We start from the raw sequence: 20,863 nt of genomic DNA on the forward strand, positions 1-20,863 counted from the left end.
TTCCATCACAGGCTGTGTTTATTAATAAACAGGTAGAATATAGTACCTTTACTTTGTATAAAAATGTAGAAAATGGTATGCAAAAAATATATCACTTGATTTCCTGTATATAGACGTAATAGCTGCTAATATCACAAATTTGCAATGCTACATTAAATTCTCTTTTGCCAGCAAAAAAAAAGAAAGAAAAAGAAACAAACTGTGACAGATGCTAGTCACAGTGTGTGACACACAGAGAAATGCAAAATCCACAAATCTATTATTTTTCTTAAAAAATAATGTTAAAAAATTACATTCTCCATTGCAGCACTATAGAGGCATGGCGACATGACCGTATTAATGTTGATACTGAAGGGTGCACATGCACTCTTCCCAGTGCTAATCATCTTTGGTATGCCATGAACAGCTGTAGTGAAGCACAGGGATATGCTTGTATTCAATACTTAACTGAGTCCTTCACACCATTGTGAGGCATCACATGGATGTGCTAAAACAAAGGACATTATGTCCTTTCGTTTGTCAGCTGGGTACTGCCTGAATGCAATATCTTATACTGTACTATAAGACCCAAAACAGAAAAAATCAGCTCAGTGCTGTTGTCAGTGCAATATTAAGTTTACATGATGTGGTGCAATTTAAGGTCTGGAAACGCTACAAAAATACAAATGTATATTAGATGACTGGTTTACTTTTCTTTAAGGAATAGGGGTTTCAAATAAAAACAATTGTGGGGTCAGGCAAAAATTGGCTTAGTGTATCCAAGCTTTGAAAGGAGGGTACCATTTAAAGATGACAATCAGTGCCACTTGATGAAAGTTACCTGTCTGAACACGAACGACCAAAAAAACACAAATAGAAAAGTTTATTTAAATCAACTGGGCTCTACTGGATTCCACCTGTCTTGTCACATTCAGTTGAATAATAATTATCAAAAATAACTACTGATAAGGCTTTGAATACTGCACTGCACATAAGCACTATGACTGGTCATTATGGGTTTTGTACTCCTGACTTGTCTGACTGTCACTCCCTAAAATGATAAGTCTAATGTACTTGTAGAGAGTCATTAGCCACAACAGGCAAAGGCACTTCAGACATATTCTACCATTTATTATCACTGAGCTTTTCTAGTACCTCAGAAAGGAAATGTGCTCTCTCTAACTCTTCCTAGTCCCCATAAATTTTATAATGTAGATGATAGTTTTTTTATGCTATCATTGTCTCAGTTTAAATTCCATTGCTAGTATAATGGTAAAAGGTATTTACATTTAAACAAAGTGTTTTATTACTAAACCTCCCAGCATGGCAACTGAACTACCATTTTAGTCTTGACAATGAAACCCAATGCAATGTTTATTAAACAAATAAAACAAAAACAAATGGAAATCGTGAAGCAGGATCACCCCTCTATAGAAACCTGGTCCGTCTTTTAAGACTCGCTACAGACATTGAGTGTAGCTAGGTCCATAGCAACCGCTGTTTCACTGAATACATTTATCAGGAGTCTAATTAGTCCATTGGATGTTGATATAGCCAGAATGACAGTTTATATCGTACAACCTTCTGAAACATATAAAGCTGTTCTTTAAGTTAGTGTATTCAAATACTTGTTTTCCCCAGCAAGAGATGTCAGCATGGAGGTCATATCTCCAATGGCCATGTTAGATAAGTTGGAGGGAAGGGTGATAGAGTTTTGTGGAGTGGTAAGACGGGAGGAGGCCTGGGAGGATGACTGGTTGCCCAGAACTTGATTTACTGGGCTGTAGGATGACGGATCTGGATCCTCAATGATGGAAGCAAAGTCAATTTGAGCATTCTCCAAGTCCAGATTCTCAAGTGTATTTGACATAGATGCAGACTGGGGATATGCCACTGAAGCAGCCTTTGTTGAGGGCTCTATTCCAGCAAGGTGCTGCTGGGTCTGGCAGGATCCATTGTGTGGTTCCAGAGACTTATCCATATTGTGGTGCATGTGAATCTGGCCTGAGTAATAGAAATTATCAGTGTGTTGCTGTTGTTGATGAACAGCTGGTAACCTGACACTTCTCCTGGGACTGGCAGTAGAATGACCAGGACTTACCGGTAAGTTAGGGGGGCTGCTTAGGTATGCTCCATTTGCCTGCTGGGATAGACTGTTCTGTTGACTCAGAGGCTTTCGACCCTGAGGTGGATGTGGCATCATATCATGGCTATAGGAGGAATCCTGCATGCCATCCATTTGTTCCTTGACTGGCACTGAGCTGGATGCTGAGGGACTCAAGACATTCTGATTTGAGTAGCCCTGGTAACTATTATGGTAGATGTTTTGATTAAGCTGCTGATCTTGAGGGCTATGCTGCATCATTGCTGGCTGTGCTCCCATCTCCATGCTTTCTGGCTTCCGAGGGACACTACTATTTGCTGTTTGTTGCTCTTGCTGCTGCTCCCAAAGGAGTGCCTGTTGTGATTGCACATAGTTTCGGACCATCATCTCCTTCACCTGCAACATTGGAGTCTGAGACCTCCGTTCCTCAGCCAACACAGAACCTGCACAACCAAGACTCAAGCTCCCCCCATGGAGGAATGATCCAGCCTGGCTTTGCTGTTGACAATGTTCAGTCTGAGTTTTGATCTGACCATGGACAAAGTCACAACTGGTGTTGGAAGATTTGCTGATTAAACCTTGAGCTTTTGTTTGTGGTGCATATGCTTGCTGACATACCTCCATAGTATTAGGCTGGTGGTGCTGTTGAAGAGCCTTGGCATTTTGGCAGGCACTGGAGCCTCCCATGGGTGGATGGAACTGTTCGGGTTTGATTGTGACCCTCTGATGGTTAGGATCAGTGTTGGGATCATACAAACTTTGAGAATACTGTTGTCCCTGCATTCCTGTATCTTGGAACTGCATAGCTGCTTGCATACCCACATGAGGATTGTGGAGCTGGCCATTTTGTCCCCAGGGTCCTGCTCCCTCACTAGGTTGTCCCAGACCAGAGTAGTGTGGCCCAGATGGGCTGAGCTGACAGGTACTCATACTGTACTCGGCTTGCTGGAGGAGAGTGTTTGACATCTCATTCTGACCCACAGTTTCCCCAACACCTATATTCCCATGTTGACTGTGGTACTGCCCCTGCATCTGTGACTGGTAAGATGGATTCAAGCATCCCATGCCTTCATTTCCAGGAGAAAGCTGGCCACTAGTATGAGGATGGGCCTGAGACTGCTGGTAGCCCATGTAGGTCCTGTCTGCACCTTGTATCATACTTCCATGATCCCGGCCTTCTGTGGTATTCCTCTGAGGCTCCATTGCCATGGCCTCCATCATCACATTCTCAGTAATACTTGGTGGTCGTGGTGAATACATGTGTCTGGTGATGTTGGCATCAGACCCACAGTGCTGCAAGGCATTACGACGGCCCATCATAGTCATGTTACTCAGGCTGTTAAAGCGCTGCACTTTCGGTAGTCCTTGTGGGTCAGCTCCAGAGCGCACAGGATCACTGGCACGTCGCATGTTGTTGCCAGGAGCCTGGTGTGGGTAAATAACCCCTGTTCCATACTCAGTATTGGCACTGTGTCTCCTGGTTCCAGCCTGATGTAGGAATGGTGGGAGTGGCTGACCATCATATTCACTCAAGAAACCACTACGTCTATTGGGGGTACTAGGCTGCTCCATATTGGGTAGGGGTGTTGGTGGTGGTCCACCAGTTGCTGCTGCATACTTAGCTTTCAAACTATATTGCTCTGCAGGGGTAAGACTTGGTAGACCTGGCAATCCACTGGTGCTGTGGCACAAACCAGTTCTGTGGCTGGTCTCGGGTGGTAATGGGTCCCCACTCACATCATTTCCAATGGCAGACTGGCAATGTCCAACTGTGCCCACCTGAGATACTTCACTAGAGCGTCGACTTGATAAGTAGGAGGAAACCACAGAGGAACGACGACTCACAGTGTAGGCGGAGCTTAAACTACTGGTACCACTTCCACGGCGGTCACTGGGTGGGCAAGGCATAACCATTCTGCCAATTCCACCCATACCACCTCCACCCAATTCTGGGGTAGAGAGCTCCATCACACGACGATTAGAAAGCAAAGGGGAAGAGCCACACATGCCGATCATCTCACCTGATGCTGGAGAGAGAAAGAGAAAGTTAGTTTTGTAATTGTGCTACTAAAATCCCAGGTAAGAAATTAATGCATTGTGCATTTTGCAATTTCGTCAGATTTGTACATCATTGATTTTCCAGATCTCCCATACCTGAAAGTGCTGGTAATTTATTTACTGTACCCCGGCTTGGTGGGGTCTGCCTGCGGATCTGCTTTAGTTTATCAATCTTCAAGTTCTCCAGCCTCTTCAAGGCCTGTGCAGACATACCCATACCCCCAGAACCCACTCCCCCATTTGACTCAGGCACACTGGTTCCCCCTCCATCTTCCACTGCTGTCAGGTCTTCCAGACTACCTGCTGCATTCAGGTTCATCTCCACACCACTGTCATTGTTGTTTGCACTCCCTAATGGAGAGCGCTCACTACTGCATGATGACTGGCCTCCAGGACTTGGCTGAGACTTCTGGTGTATCCACAGCAGACAGAAGAAGATCAGTCATAACAGAGCAAAAAACAAAAAAAGATTCTGATATAATTTTTAAGCATTCTAAAACAAAAAAAGTTGAATAGTGAGCATAAATACTTAGAGACCAACAGAGTATATATGAAAACTATAATAATAAAATATATATACACACACACACACACACACACACACACACACACACACACACACACTGATCTACTGATCAGCCATAACATCATGACCACTGACAGATGAAATGAATAACATTGATTATCTCATTACAGTGGCACCTGTCAAGGGATGGGTTATATTAGGCAGCAAGAGAGCAGTGAGCAGTCAGTTCTTGAAGTTGCTGTGTTGGAAGCAGGAAAAATGGGCAAGCGTAAGGATCAGAGCAACTTTGATAAGGGCCAAATTGTGATGACTAGATGACTGGGTCTGAGCAAAATGGCATATCTTATGGGGTGTTCCCAGCATGCACTGGTTAGTACCTACCAAAAGTGGTCCAAGGAAGGACAACTGGTGAACCGGAGACAGGGTCATGGGTGTCAAAGGCTCATTGATTCGCATGGGGTACAAAGGCTACCCCATATGGTCCAATCCCACAGAAGAGCTACTGTAGCACAAACTGCTGAAAAAGTTAATGCTGACACCTTTCTGTTTTAGCCAGCATTAACTTTTTCAGCAGTTTGTACCACAGTAGCTCTTTTGTGGCATTGGACAATATGGGCTCGCCTTCGTGCCCCATGCGACTCAATGAGCCTTCAACACCCATGACCCTGTCTCCGGTTCACCAGTTGTCCTTCCTTGGACCACTTTTGGTAGGTACTAACCAGTGCATACTGGGAACCACCCACAAGATGTGCCATTTTGGAGATGCTCAGACCCAGTCATCTAGCCATCACAATTTGGCTGGTTCTCACCAGTGTATTTTCAGGAGCCAGAAGTTTGCAGTCCTCTCTTGTCCTTTCCTCTTTCTCTATCATCAGCTCTGAACTTTGACCTGCGGAGGTCAGAGTAGAACCTGGTGGTCGAGGTCCGGTATCACCACGGTGTTTTTTAGTGATGTGAGCCTCAGGCCCATGGACTGTCTTTACATGCTTGCGCAGGGAGCTTGGGTCTGTGTAACGCTTTGTACATCCAGGAATCTTGCACACATAGGGCTTCTGAAGATGAGAAGCAGGTATGTATGGTTCATGTAAAATACACTTGACAGTATATGTCTGATTTTATGGCTCATGCCTTTGTTTGTCTTTGGTGCATACCTCATTGGAGTGTGTTCTGTTCTGGTGCTTTGCCCGGTCTGAGGCATTAGAGAAAGCCTTGTTACATCCCTCATGCTCACATACATATGGCTTCTCACCAGTGTGTGAGCGCAGGTGTGTTTTCAGGTTCTCCAGACGAGAGTATGCTTTGTTGCAACCCTCAAACTAAGGCACAAAATAACACATGGTCAAAGACAATGCTAGGCTTCGCAGAAACTGTATATAAAATCCAGCGTCAGTCACACAGACACTCACAGTGCACTTGTGAGGTTTCTCGCCAGTGTGTCTACGCATATGCACCACCAGCATATATTGAGCTTTAAATGGTCTCTGCTCACGAGAGCAGTCCTTCCAGTGGCACACAAATTCTTTCTTCTCCCCATGGATATGCTCATTATTGATGTGCTGGAGGGAGATACAATTAAACAAATTAGTCAATGAAGGTGGAAAAAAAAGGCAAAATAGATGGAAATATGGAAAAGATAGAAAGGGAAATAACTACACAAAGACTCCCACACATAATCTCTACCCTCCACACAATCACACAAATCTGTCTTACATGTACAAGTTGTTCCTGAGTGTCAAACTCCTTGCTGCAGCTCTCCCAGTGGCAGTTGGTCTCATAGATGGCCTCAGGCTCTGGTTTTTCCTCTTTGTCTAAATCATCTCTGCCCTCCAGAAGCCCAAGAAGAGGATCCTACAGTAAACACATTTCACTGATTATATCTTGTGCAAAAAACAAGTTCACTGATTGTGTCCTACAAAGTACTTCAACACACACTTTTAACTGTAGTTGTTGTTGTGTGTGTGTGTGTGTGTGTGTGTGTGTGTGTGTGTGTGTGTGTGTGTGTGTGTGTTATAGGTATACAGGAAAGTTTAATCTAAGGGTAATTTCACATATGCAGCATTTACTCCACTTGAATCAAACCCTGGTGTGTTCTTCTTTAGTATAGTTCCTTTGGCAAGTAAGAACATAGCAACTGCACTCAAGTGCGGACCTAAACAACTGGTCTAAGACCGTCTAAACAGTCTAACAGTTGACAAACAGTCACCAGGCCTGAATAGTCTGAGAAAAAATATTATCTGTGAATTTTGAATAGTTCGGCTGCAGTACCTGAGTTCCAGTAGAAGATGGACTGGCCACATCTCCTTCTGAATGCTCTTCTAAACCCTTCACATTAATGCCATCCATCACACTACCTATGATGGGTTCTGTCTTCAGCTAGAAACACACACACACACACACACACACACACACACACACACACACACACACACACACACACACACACCATTATGAGTCAACTTCCAAGTCAGTTGAGGATGCAGTAAAATGGTGAGAAAGCACAAGATCTTATTTACGTGTCCATGTTTTGGAGGTGCATGCAGACGGGGGTTGTGAGGAGGCAGGCGAGTTGGGGGTCCATGGCAGGGAGCAGGGGTGTGGCCAAGTGGAGTTCCGTACATGTTCCCTTGAGGCCTGGACTGGTAGTTTGTTGAGCTTGAGTAACCCATTGATGGACTACATAGGAAAAAAGGTTCAGTTACTTAGCAAAACGCACGTTCTCTCATGTAACAGCAGTTACACTTAAGTTCTTTCAGTATTCCTGCTTGGCTTTCTGCGGTATGGCCAGTTACTATATCTCATCTCATCTCATTATCTCTAGCCGCTTTATCCTGTTCCACAGGGTCGCAGGCAAGCTGGAGCCTATCCCAGCTGACTACGGGCAAAAGGCGGGGTACACCCTGGACAAGTCGCCAGGTCATCACAGGGCTGACACATAGACACAGACAACCATTCACACTCACATTCACACCTACGGTCAATTTAGAGTCACCAGTTAACCTAACCTGCATGTCTTTGGACTGTGGGGGAAACCGGAGCACCCGGAGGAAACCCACGCGGACACGGGGAGAACATGCAAACTCCGCACAGAAAGGCCCTCGCCGGCCACGGGGCTCGAACCCGGACCTTCTTGCTGTGAGGCGACAGCGCTAACCACTACACCACCGTGCCGCCCCAGTTACTATATAAAATCTTAAATGTCAAACACTATATGGAGGCATGGCCTTTACACTGAACATCTTTGACACTGAAATCACGTAACTTGCCATTTACCTCAAAGCTCCCACAGACAGGTGTCCATATGAACTAGCAGCATTTTGCCCACAGCGAGAGTTAACAAATGCCACCAGAGAGTTGGGAGATGTGCGAATGACTGTCTGCAGGTCCACGCTTGTATCAGAGAGAGGAGAGATGGACAGTGCTCGTTTCTTGCTCAACTTCAGTATGGAACGAGGAGTGGAGAAACGAGAACCTGGTGAACAAGTAAAAGGATCTATTTTTTTTTAAATTAACATTTACTTTAACTAAGCGCTATAGATTTTTAAATTTGTGAGCTTCTGACTTGTGCTATGGTGCCTTTTTTTGTCAATCATGTTTGTCCTTTTGTTATTCACCTTCTCATTGTAATACTGCTTCTGCTAGTGTGTTCATTCTTTTTTATGTAGTTATTTTTTAAATCTTCTTTCCCCTTCCCTCAGGTGGCTGGTAGCCAGACTATCATAAATCATAATTTATGGTTCTTAATATTGTTCTCAATATAACTATTAACAATGTCATAGTTTCTCCTTCCCCTCAGGTTAAGAGTTTGGGCATCATCCTTGACAGTACTTTACACTCTGAAGCACATATTAATATTATCACTCGGTCTGTATATTTTCATTTAAGCAATATCAACCGATTACGTCTGTCTCTTACACCTCATAGCACTGCTATTCTTATACATACCTTAGTTACATCTCACATTGATTATTGTAACGCTATCCTCCCTGGTCTTCCTCACAAACCTCTTCATAAAGTTCAGTTGATTCATAATTCAGCTGCCCTTCACTGGATTCCTCTTAAATACCATATCGACTACAAGATTCTGCTTCTTACGTTTAAGGCACTTTGTAACCTAGCATCTCCGTATTTCTCTGACTTACTGCATATCTGCAGACCTTTTCGGACTCTTAGAGCCTTTTCTTCCATCAATCTCGTTACACCTTCAGCTGGTTTGATGACCATGGGGTTTAGAACCTTCAGTAGTGTTGCCTCTCACCTCTGGAACTCTCTTCCTCATGTCGTTCGTAATATTGATTCTCTTCCAACCCTCAAATCCCACCTTAAAACACACCTTTTCAAACTTACCTATTCTGTCTGACTTCAGTGCTGACTTTTATCATTTTATTTCATTATATTGTATTTTAGGCCTTGTATGTTGATTTTTACTGTGTGTTGTAAGGTGTCCTTGAGTGCCTTGAAAAGCGCATATAAACAAAATCCATTATTATTATTATTATTATTAATATGCCTCCTCAGTATAAAATAAAATAAAAAGTATAAATGTGGAATGCAGTTTATTATTGATTCTTTGAATAGGTTTTATCTTATTCTCTGTTACTTAAGAAACAATGCGAGTGCCATCTCACCATCTCCTGAACCCATGTGGTCTGGGCCTGACTGGTTGTGAGGAAAGCCATGATGAGCTGACATCGGGTTACTTTGGTTACAGTAGGGGATACCATTACCTCCTAAAAATACAAAGAATAAAAATCGAGCATGAAATACTGCTACTGGCTAGAAAGAAGCTTGAAGTAGAAACATTTCTCAGTAGATCTTTGAATAATGTCTACTAAAGAATTCCTCTTGATACATGTAAGGGATAATATACAGCCAGGTGGTCACTACTGTGAAATAAACCCGACAGGGTGATGCAGGACATAAAGTAGAGCGGACTTGAATCACCATGAAGTGGTTTATTTTGCAACAACGACTGGCTTTCTGCTTATTACATGGTTACTTACTAAAAAAAAGCAATAATTTGACACAAAATACTGATTTAAAAATAATTTTATTGCTTCAGCTAAATAAATAGTCCATTAGGTTCGACAGTTGGAACTGCACTCATAGCAGTGTAAACTCTGTAGCCTTCTTAAGATTAGCGTACTTAGCATTATAATTCACATTAAACTAAACATTAAATGACTAATCTTCTATGGTGTTTTCTGATGTAGTAACTTTTTTTTTTTGCTGCAGTGTCTTGTGAATGAACTGACATCGTTAATTTAATTATTACAGCATCAAAATTTACCACATTTCTTTCTGTGCATTGATATGACTGGACATGGCCTTCCAGAGTATATAAACAGAACTGTATCCACAGCAACGGTTTGTTATTCAGAAAGAACAGACTGTAGAATGCTGCAACTGACCAATCAGAATCGAGTATTCAACAAAGCTGTGTAATAAAAAGACCTAAAAATCCTAGAATCGAGCAATGTGCCTTGACAGGACATACAAACAAGCTAACTTAGTACAGTCCATGCACTCTCTACATGTGATTAAATTCACTGACTGTTTAAACCAGGTTTTCTAATGATGAAGTACTGTAATTGGGTTGATCAATGGTTGGGCAACGATCAGCTTTTTGGGGTATAAATAGTGCTTGAGAACTTTGTAGTGTTCAACTCAACCCAAGTTTGAAAATGTATATAGTGCTTTCAAGAAACTATGATTTTTAAGCATTTGATAGCAGCACATACCCTCAGGTGGGGGCATGCCACGGTGTCCCATCATGCCATGGGGTGGGGGTCCTTGCGGAGGCCGCATGTAAGGATCCATGCAGGTTCCTGGATTGAAGGACGGGTTGTACATTGCTCTGCTTTGTGGAAGTTGACCACACGGGGGAGCCCCACACACAGGAGACGCCTCACTGTAGGGTGATTTTATTGATGGCGCCAGACTACAAACACACATTGACAGAATGCAATCTCATCTGCGTTAAAAGCACAAAGTTATTTCAGTTCCAGATAAAATGTTTGCAATATATCTTTTGATCGATTATGATTATACTGATAACAATGATGGGACTGACTGCATTTACATTGTGGGACTTTTTTTTTTTACACAGGTCTATAAATTTTTGGAGTCCATGCCAGGTCAAGTGCACACAGCCATCTCATCTCATCTCATTATCTCTAGCCGCTTTATCCTTTTACAGGGTCGCAGGCAAGCTGGAGCCTATCCCAGCTGACTATGGGCGAAAGGCGGGGTACACCCTGGACAAGTCGCCAGGTCATCACAGGGCTGACACATAGACACAGACAACCATTCACACTCACATTCACACCTACGGTCAATTTAGAGTCACCAGTTAACCTAACCTGCATGTCTTTGGACTGTGGGGGAAACCGGAGCACCTGGAGGAAACCCACGCGGACACGGGGAGAACATGCAAACTCCGCACAGAAAGGCCCTCGCCAGCCCCGGGGATCGAACCCAGGACCTTCTTGCTGTGAGGCGACAGCGCTAACCACTACACCACCGTGCCGCCCCGCACACAGCCATTACAGCAAAAAAAAAATAAAAAATAAATAAAAAATAAAAAGCAAGAAAAAAACAAGTCTCTTGGGGTATGTCTCTATTAGCTTAGCACATCTAGCCAGTGGGATTTTTGCCCATTCCTCAAAGCAAAACTGCTCCAACTCCTTCAAGTTAGATGGGTTCCATTGGGGTACAGCAATCTTCAAGTTATGCCACGGATTCTCAATTGGGTTGAGGTCTGGACTTTGACTAGGCCATTCCAAGACATTTAAATGTTTCCCTTTAAACCACTCCAGTGTAGCTTTAGCAGTGTGTTTAGGGTCATTGTCCTATTGGAAAGTAAACCTTCATCCCAGTCTCAAACCTCTGGCCGACTCAAACAGGTTTTCCTCCAGAATTGCCCTGTATTTAGTGCCATCCATCTTTCCTTCAGTCCTGACCAGCTTTCCTGTCCCTGCAGATGAAAAACATCCCCACAGCATGATGCTGCCACCACCATGCTTCACTATAGGAATGGTGTTCTCAGAGTGTTGGGTTTGTGCCACACATGGTATTTCCCATGATGACCAAAAAGATCAACTGAAGTGTCATTTGACCAGAGAATCTTCTTCCATGTGTTTGGGGAGGCTGCCACATGCTGTTGAGCAAACTCCAAATGTGTTTTCTTAAGCAACGGATTTTTTCTGGTCACTCTTCCATAAAGCCCCACTCTGTGGAGTGTACGGCTTAAAGTGGTCCTATGGATAGATACTCCCATCTCCGCTGTGGATCTTTGCAGCTCCTTCAGTGTTATCTTTTGTGTCTTTGTTGCATCTCTGATTAATGCCCTCCTTGCCCGGTCTGTGAGTTTTGGTGGGCGGCCTTCTCTTGTCAGGTTTGTAGTGGTGACATATTCTTTCCATTTTGCTATAATGGATTTAATGGTGCTCCCCGGGATATTCAAAGTTTGGGCTATTTTTTATGGCCCAACCCTGATCTATACTTCTCCACAACTTTGTCTCTGACCTGTTTGGAGGCTCCTTGGTTTTCATGTCACTTACTTAGTAGTGTTACAGAGTCAGGGTCCTTCCAGAACAGGTTGATTTATACAGACATTATGTGACAGATCATGTGACACTTTAATTGCACACAGATGGAGCTTAATCAACTAATTATGTGACTTATGAAGTGAATTAGTTGGACCAGCTCTTATTTAGGGGTTTCATATGAAAAGGGGTGAATACTTACTGTATGCATGCTCCAGATATCTGTTTTTTCATCTTAATTATTGTTTGTGTCACAATAAAATGACAATTTGCACCTTTAAAGTGGTAGACATGTTGTGTAAATCAAATGGTGCTAACCCAACAAAAATCCATTTTAATTCCATCTTATAATGCAACAAAAGAGGACAAACACCAAGGGGAATGAATACTTTTGCAAGACACTGTATGTTGACATTAGATCCAGGACAGACCATAAGCTTACTCTGCCATGGCCTGAGAAATGTCCCTGTAGGCATTGTCCTTGCTCTAGCTACCCTGCAGTTTTTTAGCAGTTGTATCTCCCCACTGAGCAATAATATAATTTATTAGGAAGCCGTAGCCTCATGGGGGTGGCACGGTGGTGTAGTGGTTAGCGCTGTCGCCTCACAGCAAGAAGGTCCTGGGTTCGAGCCCCGGGCGAGGGCCTTTCTGTGTGGAGTTTGCATGTTCTCCCCGTGTCCGCGTGGGTTTCCTCCGGGTGCTCCAGTTTCCCCCACAGTCCAAAGACATGCAGGTTAGGTTAACTGGTGACTCTAAATTGACCGTAGGTGTGAATGTGAGTGTGAATGGTTGTCTGTGTCTATGTGTCAGCCCTGTGATGACCTGGCAACTTGTCCAGGGTGTACCCTGCCTTTCGCCCGTAGTCAGCTGGGATAGGCTCCAGCTTGCCTGCGACCCTGTAGAAGGATAAAGCGGCTAGAGATAATGAGATGAGATGAGTAGCCTCATGGTTAGAGAAGCAGCTTTGGGACCAAAAGGTTGCTGGTTTGATTCCCTGGACCAGTAGGACTGGCTGAAGTGCCCTTGAGCAAGACACCTAACCCCCAACTGCCTCAGCAAGAGTGGTGGTGTACCTTGCATCTGATTAGCCAAAGAAAAACTGATGATGTGATTAACAGTTCAGATGGTGCTCAGCCAAAACTAAACTTCACTCCAAAGGCTACTTTCCATTATTGTATTAGCCTAGCCAATCGCAATGATAATAATGTCAGAGTTAACAGAAAAGCTAGATGTGAATGTTTAGACACCATAAGCCACAAGCTGGAAGTGTTTCAGAACAGATGCCTCAGAAGAATCTTTAACATCTTTTGGCCTAACACTATCTCCAACATCAAGTTACACAGAAGAACATCCACCAAACCCATCAACGAAGAAGTGCAGAAGCACCATTGGCGATGGATTGGACATGTGCTGTGCATGCCACCCACGTCAATACTGAGAGTAGCTCTCTCTGATGGCTGGAGAAACAGAGGCAGGCCCATGGAAACTTGCAGGAGGACAGTTGAAAAGGAAATGAGGGAGAAAGGATGGACCTGGGGCCACGTGGAAAGATGGGCTCCAGATTGAGCACATTGGAGGGCAATTGGTGGAGGCCTCATGCTCTATTTTGGGTGAGGAGGACGAATTAATGTTTAGACATGAATTAAATGGTCAGATATCAAGATGTGAACCTCATTTGTATGTGACCCATATCAGATGTGAAAAAAATCAGTAACAATCAGCAACAATATACGGTCTGTTTCAGAAATCAACAGGAAGAAAAATCTGAATTTGCTGGCAACGCAAATGCAGCCTATGTTGTGATGTTCATTCATGACCATTGGGTGGCATCTCATGACTGCATTTTGAGAGCAAAAGCGACAGCAGGGGAATTCCCACATTCCTCGAATGCTCTGTCTTTCCCTGTCTTATACAGACATACACACTCCTAGTCTTGCATTTTTGTGAGGTTTTTCCATTGATGTGTGCTTTACTGTAATTCTCTGCCTCACCCTAACCCTAACCTTTTTAAGTCTCGGGAATGAAATGGAAATCTTTTTTGCTCTTTTAATTTTTCAAACAAAGCTGTAGTTTGCATACAAAAGGGCTTTTCTTCAAAGAGACCACCTAAACATTCTCTCAAGGTCATAAATATAATGTATTCCTATAAACATGCAGAAATATAGTCCCCATGAAGAGATAAATGCATGCCCTCTACACCCCTCCCAGACACACTTCATTCCTCCATTCCTTTATTCTTAAGCTATGTCCACACTAATACATTTTAGTTTTAAAACAAAAACAATCTGTCCAGATGAGCGTTTTTGCTCCATATCAGAAATAATCTCTGTCCAAATTAACACACCTGGAAACGTATATCACATGACCATTCATGTACACTGGGCATGCCCGTGCTGGTACCCCAGCTGATCCCGTTTGTTTTCTTCCAGAAAAGGGTCATGTAATAGGAGCATGACAAATCAGGGAAGGATACGTCATGACAGGTAAGGCCCAATCAGAAAGCGAACATGGGTGTCTGCATCATTGTTTCCAAATGTCTCTGTTTTCACCCATCTACACTAAAATGCCACATCAGAGTTTTCAAACTAAAACAAGGCCAGGAGCATTTCCAAAAGTCTCTTTTTTGGGGGCTTGAAAACTCTGGAGCGGTGTGGACGCCAGGTGTAAATGTAGCAAAAATGACGTTTTAAAACTAAAATGTATTACTTTGGACATAGCCTTACACCACATTCACTCCAACACCCAGTTGCTGTAATTCTCAAAGAACATCATGTGTACAACTCCAGTTCCAAAAAAATTGGGACACTGTGTAAAAACTATTGAAAAATATATGGTCATTTTGAATTTGATGTCAGCAACATCTTTAAAAAAAAATTGGGACGGGGCATGGTTACCACTGTGTTGCATCACCTCTACTTTCAACAACACTCTGTAAACGTTTGGGAACCGAGGAAACCGATTGCTGTAGTTTTGAAAGAGAAATGTTGTCCCATTTTTGCCTGATATACAGTTTCAGTTGCTCAACAGTTTGGGGTCTCCTTTGTTGTATTTTATGCTTCGTAATGTGCCAAATGTTCTAAATGGGAGACAGGTCTGGACTGCAGGCAGGCCAGTTTAGCACCTGGACTCTTTTACTACGGAGCCATGCAGTTTTAATATGTGCAGAAAGTGGTTTGGCATTGTCTTGCTGAAAGAAGGAAGGCCTTCCCTGAAAAACATTTTGTCTGGATGGCAGCATATTGCTCTGAAATGTGTATATCTCATTCAGCATTAATGATGCCTTCCCAAACATACAAGCTACCCATGTCATGTGCACTAATGCACCCTCATACCATCACAGATGCTGGCTTTTGAACTGTGCACTGATAACAAGCTGGATGATCCCTCTCCTCTTTAACCTGGAGGATGTGGTGTCCATGATTTGTAGAAAGAATTTCTACTTTTGAATCGTCAGACCTTGGGACAATTTTCCATTTCATTTCAGTCCATCATAAAAGAGCTCAGGCCCAGAGAAGGTGGATGGTGTTTCTGGATATTGTTTTTATCTGGTTTTAACTTGCATTTGTTGATGCATTTGTTGTTTTCACAGACGATGGTTTTCTGAAGTGTTTCAGAGTCCATGCAGTGAGTTCCACTACAGACACGTGTCTGCTTTTAATGTAGTGTTGCCTGAGGGCCTGAAGATCACAGGCATCCACTGTCAGTCTTCAGCCTTGTCTCTTGCATACAGAGATTTCTCCAGATTATCTGAATCTTTTAATGATATTATGTACCATAGATGATCCATCCATCCATTATCTGTAACCACTTATCCTGTGCAGAGTCGCGGGTAAGCTGGAGCCTATCCCAGCTGACTAAGGGCGAGAGGCGGGGTACACCCTGGACAAGTCGCCAGGTCATTGCAGGGCTGACGCATAGAGACAAACAACCATTCACACTCACATTCACACCTACAGTTAATTTAGAGCCAGCAATTATCCTAACCTGCATGTCTTTGGACTGTGGGGGAAACCGGAGCACCCGGAGGAAACCCACACAGACACGGGGAGAACATGCAAACTCCACACAGAAAGGCCCTTGTCGGCCACTGGGCTCGAACCCAGAACCTTCTTGCTGTGAGGCAACAGTACTAACCACTACACCACCGTGCCATAGATGATGTGATCCCCAAATTCTTTGCAATTTTACATTGCAGAATGTTATTCTTAAATTGTAGCACTGTTTGCCCATGCAGTCTTTCACAGAGTGGTGAACCCCTCCCCATCTTTACTTCTGACAGACTCTGCCTCTCTGGGATGCTCTTTTATACCCAATCATGTTACTGACCTGTTGCCAATTAGCCAAATAAGGGTTGTTGTTGTTTTTTAAATTTTAGCATTACACAACTTTTTCAGTCTTTTGTTTCCCTTGTCCCAACTTTTCTGAAATGCGTTACTGACATCAAATTCGAAATGAGCATATATTTTTCAAAAAACAATAAAATTTCTCAGTTTCAACATCTGATATGTTGTCTTTGTACTATTTTCAATGAAATATAGAGTTTCCATGATTTGCACATCTTCACATTCTGTTTTTATTTGTTTTACACAGTGTCCCAACTTTTTTGGAACTGGGTTGTATTCCACAGCTCTTAATCTCCTTGCACTAATCCACCAAGCCCCCTTCCCCCAATTCTGCCTCCTTTTATGCATTCTCTATTTTTTTTTTTTTTTTTTTTGGGGGGGGTATTTTTTTCTGAAGCTCCCTTCCTTTCATGCACTTTTTCTTTCTTCCCCTCTTTCCTCATCGGTAGCCCTGTTATCCCTCGTGAACATTCTCTCTCTCTCTCTCTCTCTCTCTCTGACAGCTGCTTATTACTGACTGGTCAGGGAGCTGCTACTCTCCGCATGACTGACCAAACACCACTCAGGTTACCCCAGAGAAAGAGCGAGAGCCCAATGCTGGCTCAACCTGGGTGGCATTCTGCAGGAGGAGGGTGGAGATGGGGAGTAGAGGAGGAGCTAGCAACCCTTCTTTACAACAACATCAGGGCACACTGAAAGAAACAGAGAGAAAGTTTGGCTGCTACTGTAACTCCAGTCTCCCCAGGGTGTTTGAATTAGGTATACCACTTGCAGTGGTGTTTTAGGAGGGATGCCCTTAACCTGCATGTTTGGATAAACACATAATGGGTGTTTTGTACTATACCACTCATGTTGAAGGTATAAGGGCATCTTTTCTAAATGCTCGTCTTACCCTTTGCTTGGTTGACTGGTGTTGTTGTAGTGATACAGCCTGTGGTGAGGCTGCATGACCACTGGCATTGGGGCCAGCACTCTTGCTAGTCTTGTAGGACCCTGAGAGAACACAAACACATTCATATCAGCACAAAGAGAAAGAAAAAATGAGATGAACACACAGTTGGACAATATGACAATGCCACTTTAACACTACTCCCAGGAATGTTCCTGATATACCATGAGTATCATCAGCTTTATAAAACTGGCTGACTTCTTTATTACTTTCACGAACATTTTATACACTGTATGTTTCTTTGTGTTAAATAATTTATGGTTCAGTTTGTTCCATAAAACATAACCTCAGTCATGAGTAAAACAAGGTTCTATCTGACATTGTCTTTACCTTGATAAAAACTTAAAATACTAATTGATAATACTTATAACATTAAAACACTCACAAACATTTCTTTTTTTCAGTACAAGCTTACAGTACTAAGGTCACTCAACTTTTTCTATTTTTCCTATTATAGTGATAATATTTTGTGACATTTCCTACCCCTAGTCTGAAACTAGAAACATTTAAATGACTAGCATAAAAATGAATGTTGCTAATTCACAATATGATGACAGCACTCACATAGATTGAATATATTACATACACTGACAGGTTTGTGTGCATATGTGTGTTTATGTAGATGTTTTGAGGTGTATATCTGATAACACATGCTAATGAGGTGGATACACTAAATAGAGATATCTTCTGAAGCCACAGCTGCTATAGCAGTGTCCAATCCTTCTCACACACACACACACACACACGCACACACACACACACACCTGTTAGAATCATTGGGGGGTAAACCGGAGATTAGTGTATAAGCCAAAGAGAATGGCTCTGCATTACTGAGAAAGTGTGTTCATATATGTGTAGCAGAACAAGTGTTAATACCTCAGTGACTAAAGGCATGCTGCTTTCCAGGCGTGTGTTGACAAGCACCGTGAGGGATTGTGATAGAGAGAAATTGATGATTGATCACATGACTGAAGTGTTTGACAGTATCTATTGTATGTATGGGATTTTCCAAAGTTTGTTCTGGTCGGCTCATACAATCAGTTCTGATGAAGTATAATGAGTCTTTTAGAGTCTGTCTGTCGCTACTATGGAGGCTAGATGTCTGTCTGCAAAACATGAAAGCATGGGTTTTAAATTTATGTCCTGGCAGTGTTTTTTATTCTGGAAAGGATAACTTTATGTGTGTGTGTGTGTGTGTGTGTGTGTGTGTGTGTGTGTGTGTGTGTGTGTGTGTGTGGCTTGGCAGGTGCAGCAATATCCTGCCCTACCTTTAAAGGTTCAGGGCTAAACAGAATTTTCATAGTGGAGAGAGAATGGAAAGAATGTTATTTAAATTTCAAATATTAAAATGAAGAAGCATACCAAATATTAAAATGCAGTATTTATGGCTGATTCACATATGATAAGCAATCTCTGTATAATATCAGAGATGGGAATGTCTGCATGATGTATTGTATATAGTGGATATTAGACGGTTCGCGAAGATATTAACTTTATCTTCGAGTAGTGAATGGATATATCACGAGTGAATGAAGCAAATGAGTGAGAATATTTTCAACATGAGAAGATAAACTTCATATCTTCACGCCACTGTGTAATGCTCTTTATATTATATGGACATATCCACACAAAAAAATACGCAAGTTCATCAAAAGAATTTTAATGTTGAACCGGTTCGCCATTTTGACAACACACGTCTAGTCAGCGGGAAAACACTGGGAGTGATGCCACTGGAGTGAAATATCAGGAATTATTATACATACAGGACACTTTTTGATGGAATAAAAACGTATTCTATTCCCTATTTCATTCATTTGGTTTGACAGCATGCAATATTGTTAGCATATCGCTTATCCTACGTGTATTACGTCACTCTACCCAATGGAGAATGAGCATTCAATATGGTTTATGATATTGCATGGTTGTCAAGACAACATGAAGTCACATGTCGGAACTGATTTGAATATCCAATGAGAGTTTTCTGCTGCACATGCACAGAAGCATTTCTTTGTTCGGCGGCAGTGCCATCAAATGTGTATGTATAATAATAATATTGGCTGGCTTTTTTTCGTGGTATATCAGATATATTCCATTCAGCTAGCATGATACTGAACTCATCTTTGACTAGTTCAATATCATGCTAGCTGAATGGAATATATCTGATATACCACGAAAAAAAGCCAGCCAATATTATTGAAATATGTCACTCAGATCCACAATGTATTTCGTATGAAAAAATGACAGTTTTTCAACACAAGAAGATAAACTTCATATCTTCAAGCCAACATGTGATTTTCTTTTTATTATATAGACACATTCACGAACAAAAAGTACCCAAATTTATCAAAACAATTCATGGATTTCATCACAAGTGACATACAGAGATTTATGTCACGGTTTTGGTTCTCCATGTCCTGGATGTAGCTCGTATGAAAAATATGAGTGGCGTATTTCCCAATAAAACACTCCTGTAAATATAATATAAATGATTACAACACGAAAAGTTCTGTGCAACATACACCTCATTTGAACAGAAACTGATTATTGTGATCTTTCTTATAACCACTTGTTGAACAGCCACCCAAGATGCACTTGATCATACTAGGTTACGTGTCTATAACATGTCTGCACTAGGAACTCTATAACTTGCCCAGAACCCCCAGATGCATAGATTCTCTGACAGTTTCTTGTAAAGTCCTTTTTATTATATAAGGGTGTATTCAGACCAGGATAGTTCGATAGTTCACTTGCTTTGGTCCGAACCAAATGTTTTTTTTATTTTTTCATTTTGGTGCGGTTCGCTTTCACACTGTACATTTTAGTAAGCGGACCAAAATCTGTCAACAAAGCCACGCGCCCTGAGGTCGTTCAGCTATTGGTCAGAGACGACAAGCGCACAAAGCATTAAGTTCAAAAGTAGTCATGGAGGCTTTCCGTGCTGTTATTCTTTTTAATGTCATCAAAGCTATATGTTTTTTCCAGTTTTTACTGTTTTCACAATTGTGCAATTACTATGCTTTTGTACAAGTAATTTATCAACGACGACGACAAAGGGCAAGGCGGCTACGGAGGATAGTGCTGATGAGCGCACATCATGTTGTGACAGTTCTGGCTCTTCACGCAATAGATGAATTTCTTTTTTGCGTCGCTAGTACTGCCACTTTTTGAAAGAATGTCCCTGATTTTAACGTAGGTCTGACGGAGTTTCTTCACTTTTAGCCGACATTGTTCTGGGGAGCGCGTGAACCCCTTCTCCTTCATTTTCTCACTGAATACAGCAAACACGTCGGAATTTTTGTGTGTTCTCTCCAAAAGCTCAGATATGTGGACATCTGCCCATATATCCACAAGGGTACGTGT

The 20,863-nt window shown here is 42.3% G+C and overlaps 1 protein-coding gene across 4 annotated transcripts in view; it reads right to left on the reverse strand.

The window, feature by feature from the left end:
* Positions 1–20,863, reverse strand: part of gli1 (GLI family zinc finger 1) — an 82,938-nt gene continuing 62,075 nt past the window's right edge. For all 4 annotated transcript variants that reach the window (XM_060919391.1, XM_060919389.1, XM_060919388.1 and 1 more), the window contains 12 exons: positions 17,447–17,547; positions 10,406–10,605; positions 9,293–9,394; positions 7,938–8,136; positions 7,181–7,340; positions 6,933–7,040; positions 6,378–6,515; positions 6,074–6,223; positions 5,819–5,983; positions 5,477–5,719; positions 4,238–4,550; positions 1–4,110 (listed from right to left, as the gene is read on the reverse strand). In XM_060919391.1, coding sequence (XP_060775374.1) covers positions 1,586–4,110; positions 4,238–4,550; positions 5,477–5,719; positions 5,819–5,983; positions 6,074–6,223; positions 6,378–6,515; positions 6,933–7,040; positions 7,181–7,340; positions 7,938–8,136; positions 9,293–9,394; positions 10,406–10,605; positions 17,447–17,514 — 4,371 coding nt within the window. In that variant the 5' untranslated portion in view covers positions 17,515–17,547 and the 3' untranslated portion in view covers positions 1–1,585. The remainder of the gene's footprint in view (positions 4,111–4,237; positions 4,551–5,476; positions 5,720–5,818; positions 5,984–6,073; positions 6,224–6,377; positions 6,516–6,932; positions 7,041–7,180; positions 7,341–7,937; positions 8,137–9,292; positions 9,395–10,405; positions 10,606–17,446; positions 17,548–20,863) is intronic.

The sequence above is a fragment of the Neoarius graeffei genome, chromosome 4, assembly GCF_027579695.1.
Source record: "Neoarius graeffei isolate fNeoGra1 chromosome 4, fNeoGra1.pri, whole genome shotgun sequence".
Taxonomy (NCBI): Eukaryota; Metazoa; Chordata; class Actinopteri; order Siluriformes; family Ariidae; genus Neoarius; species Neoarius graeffei.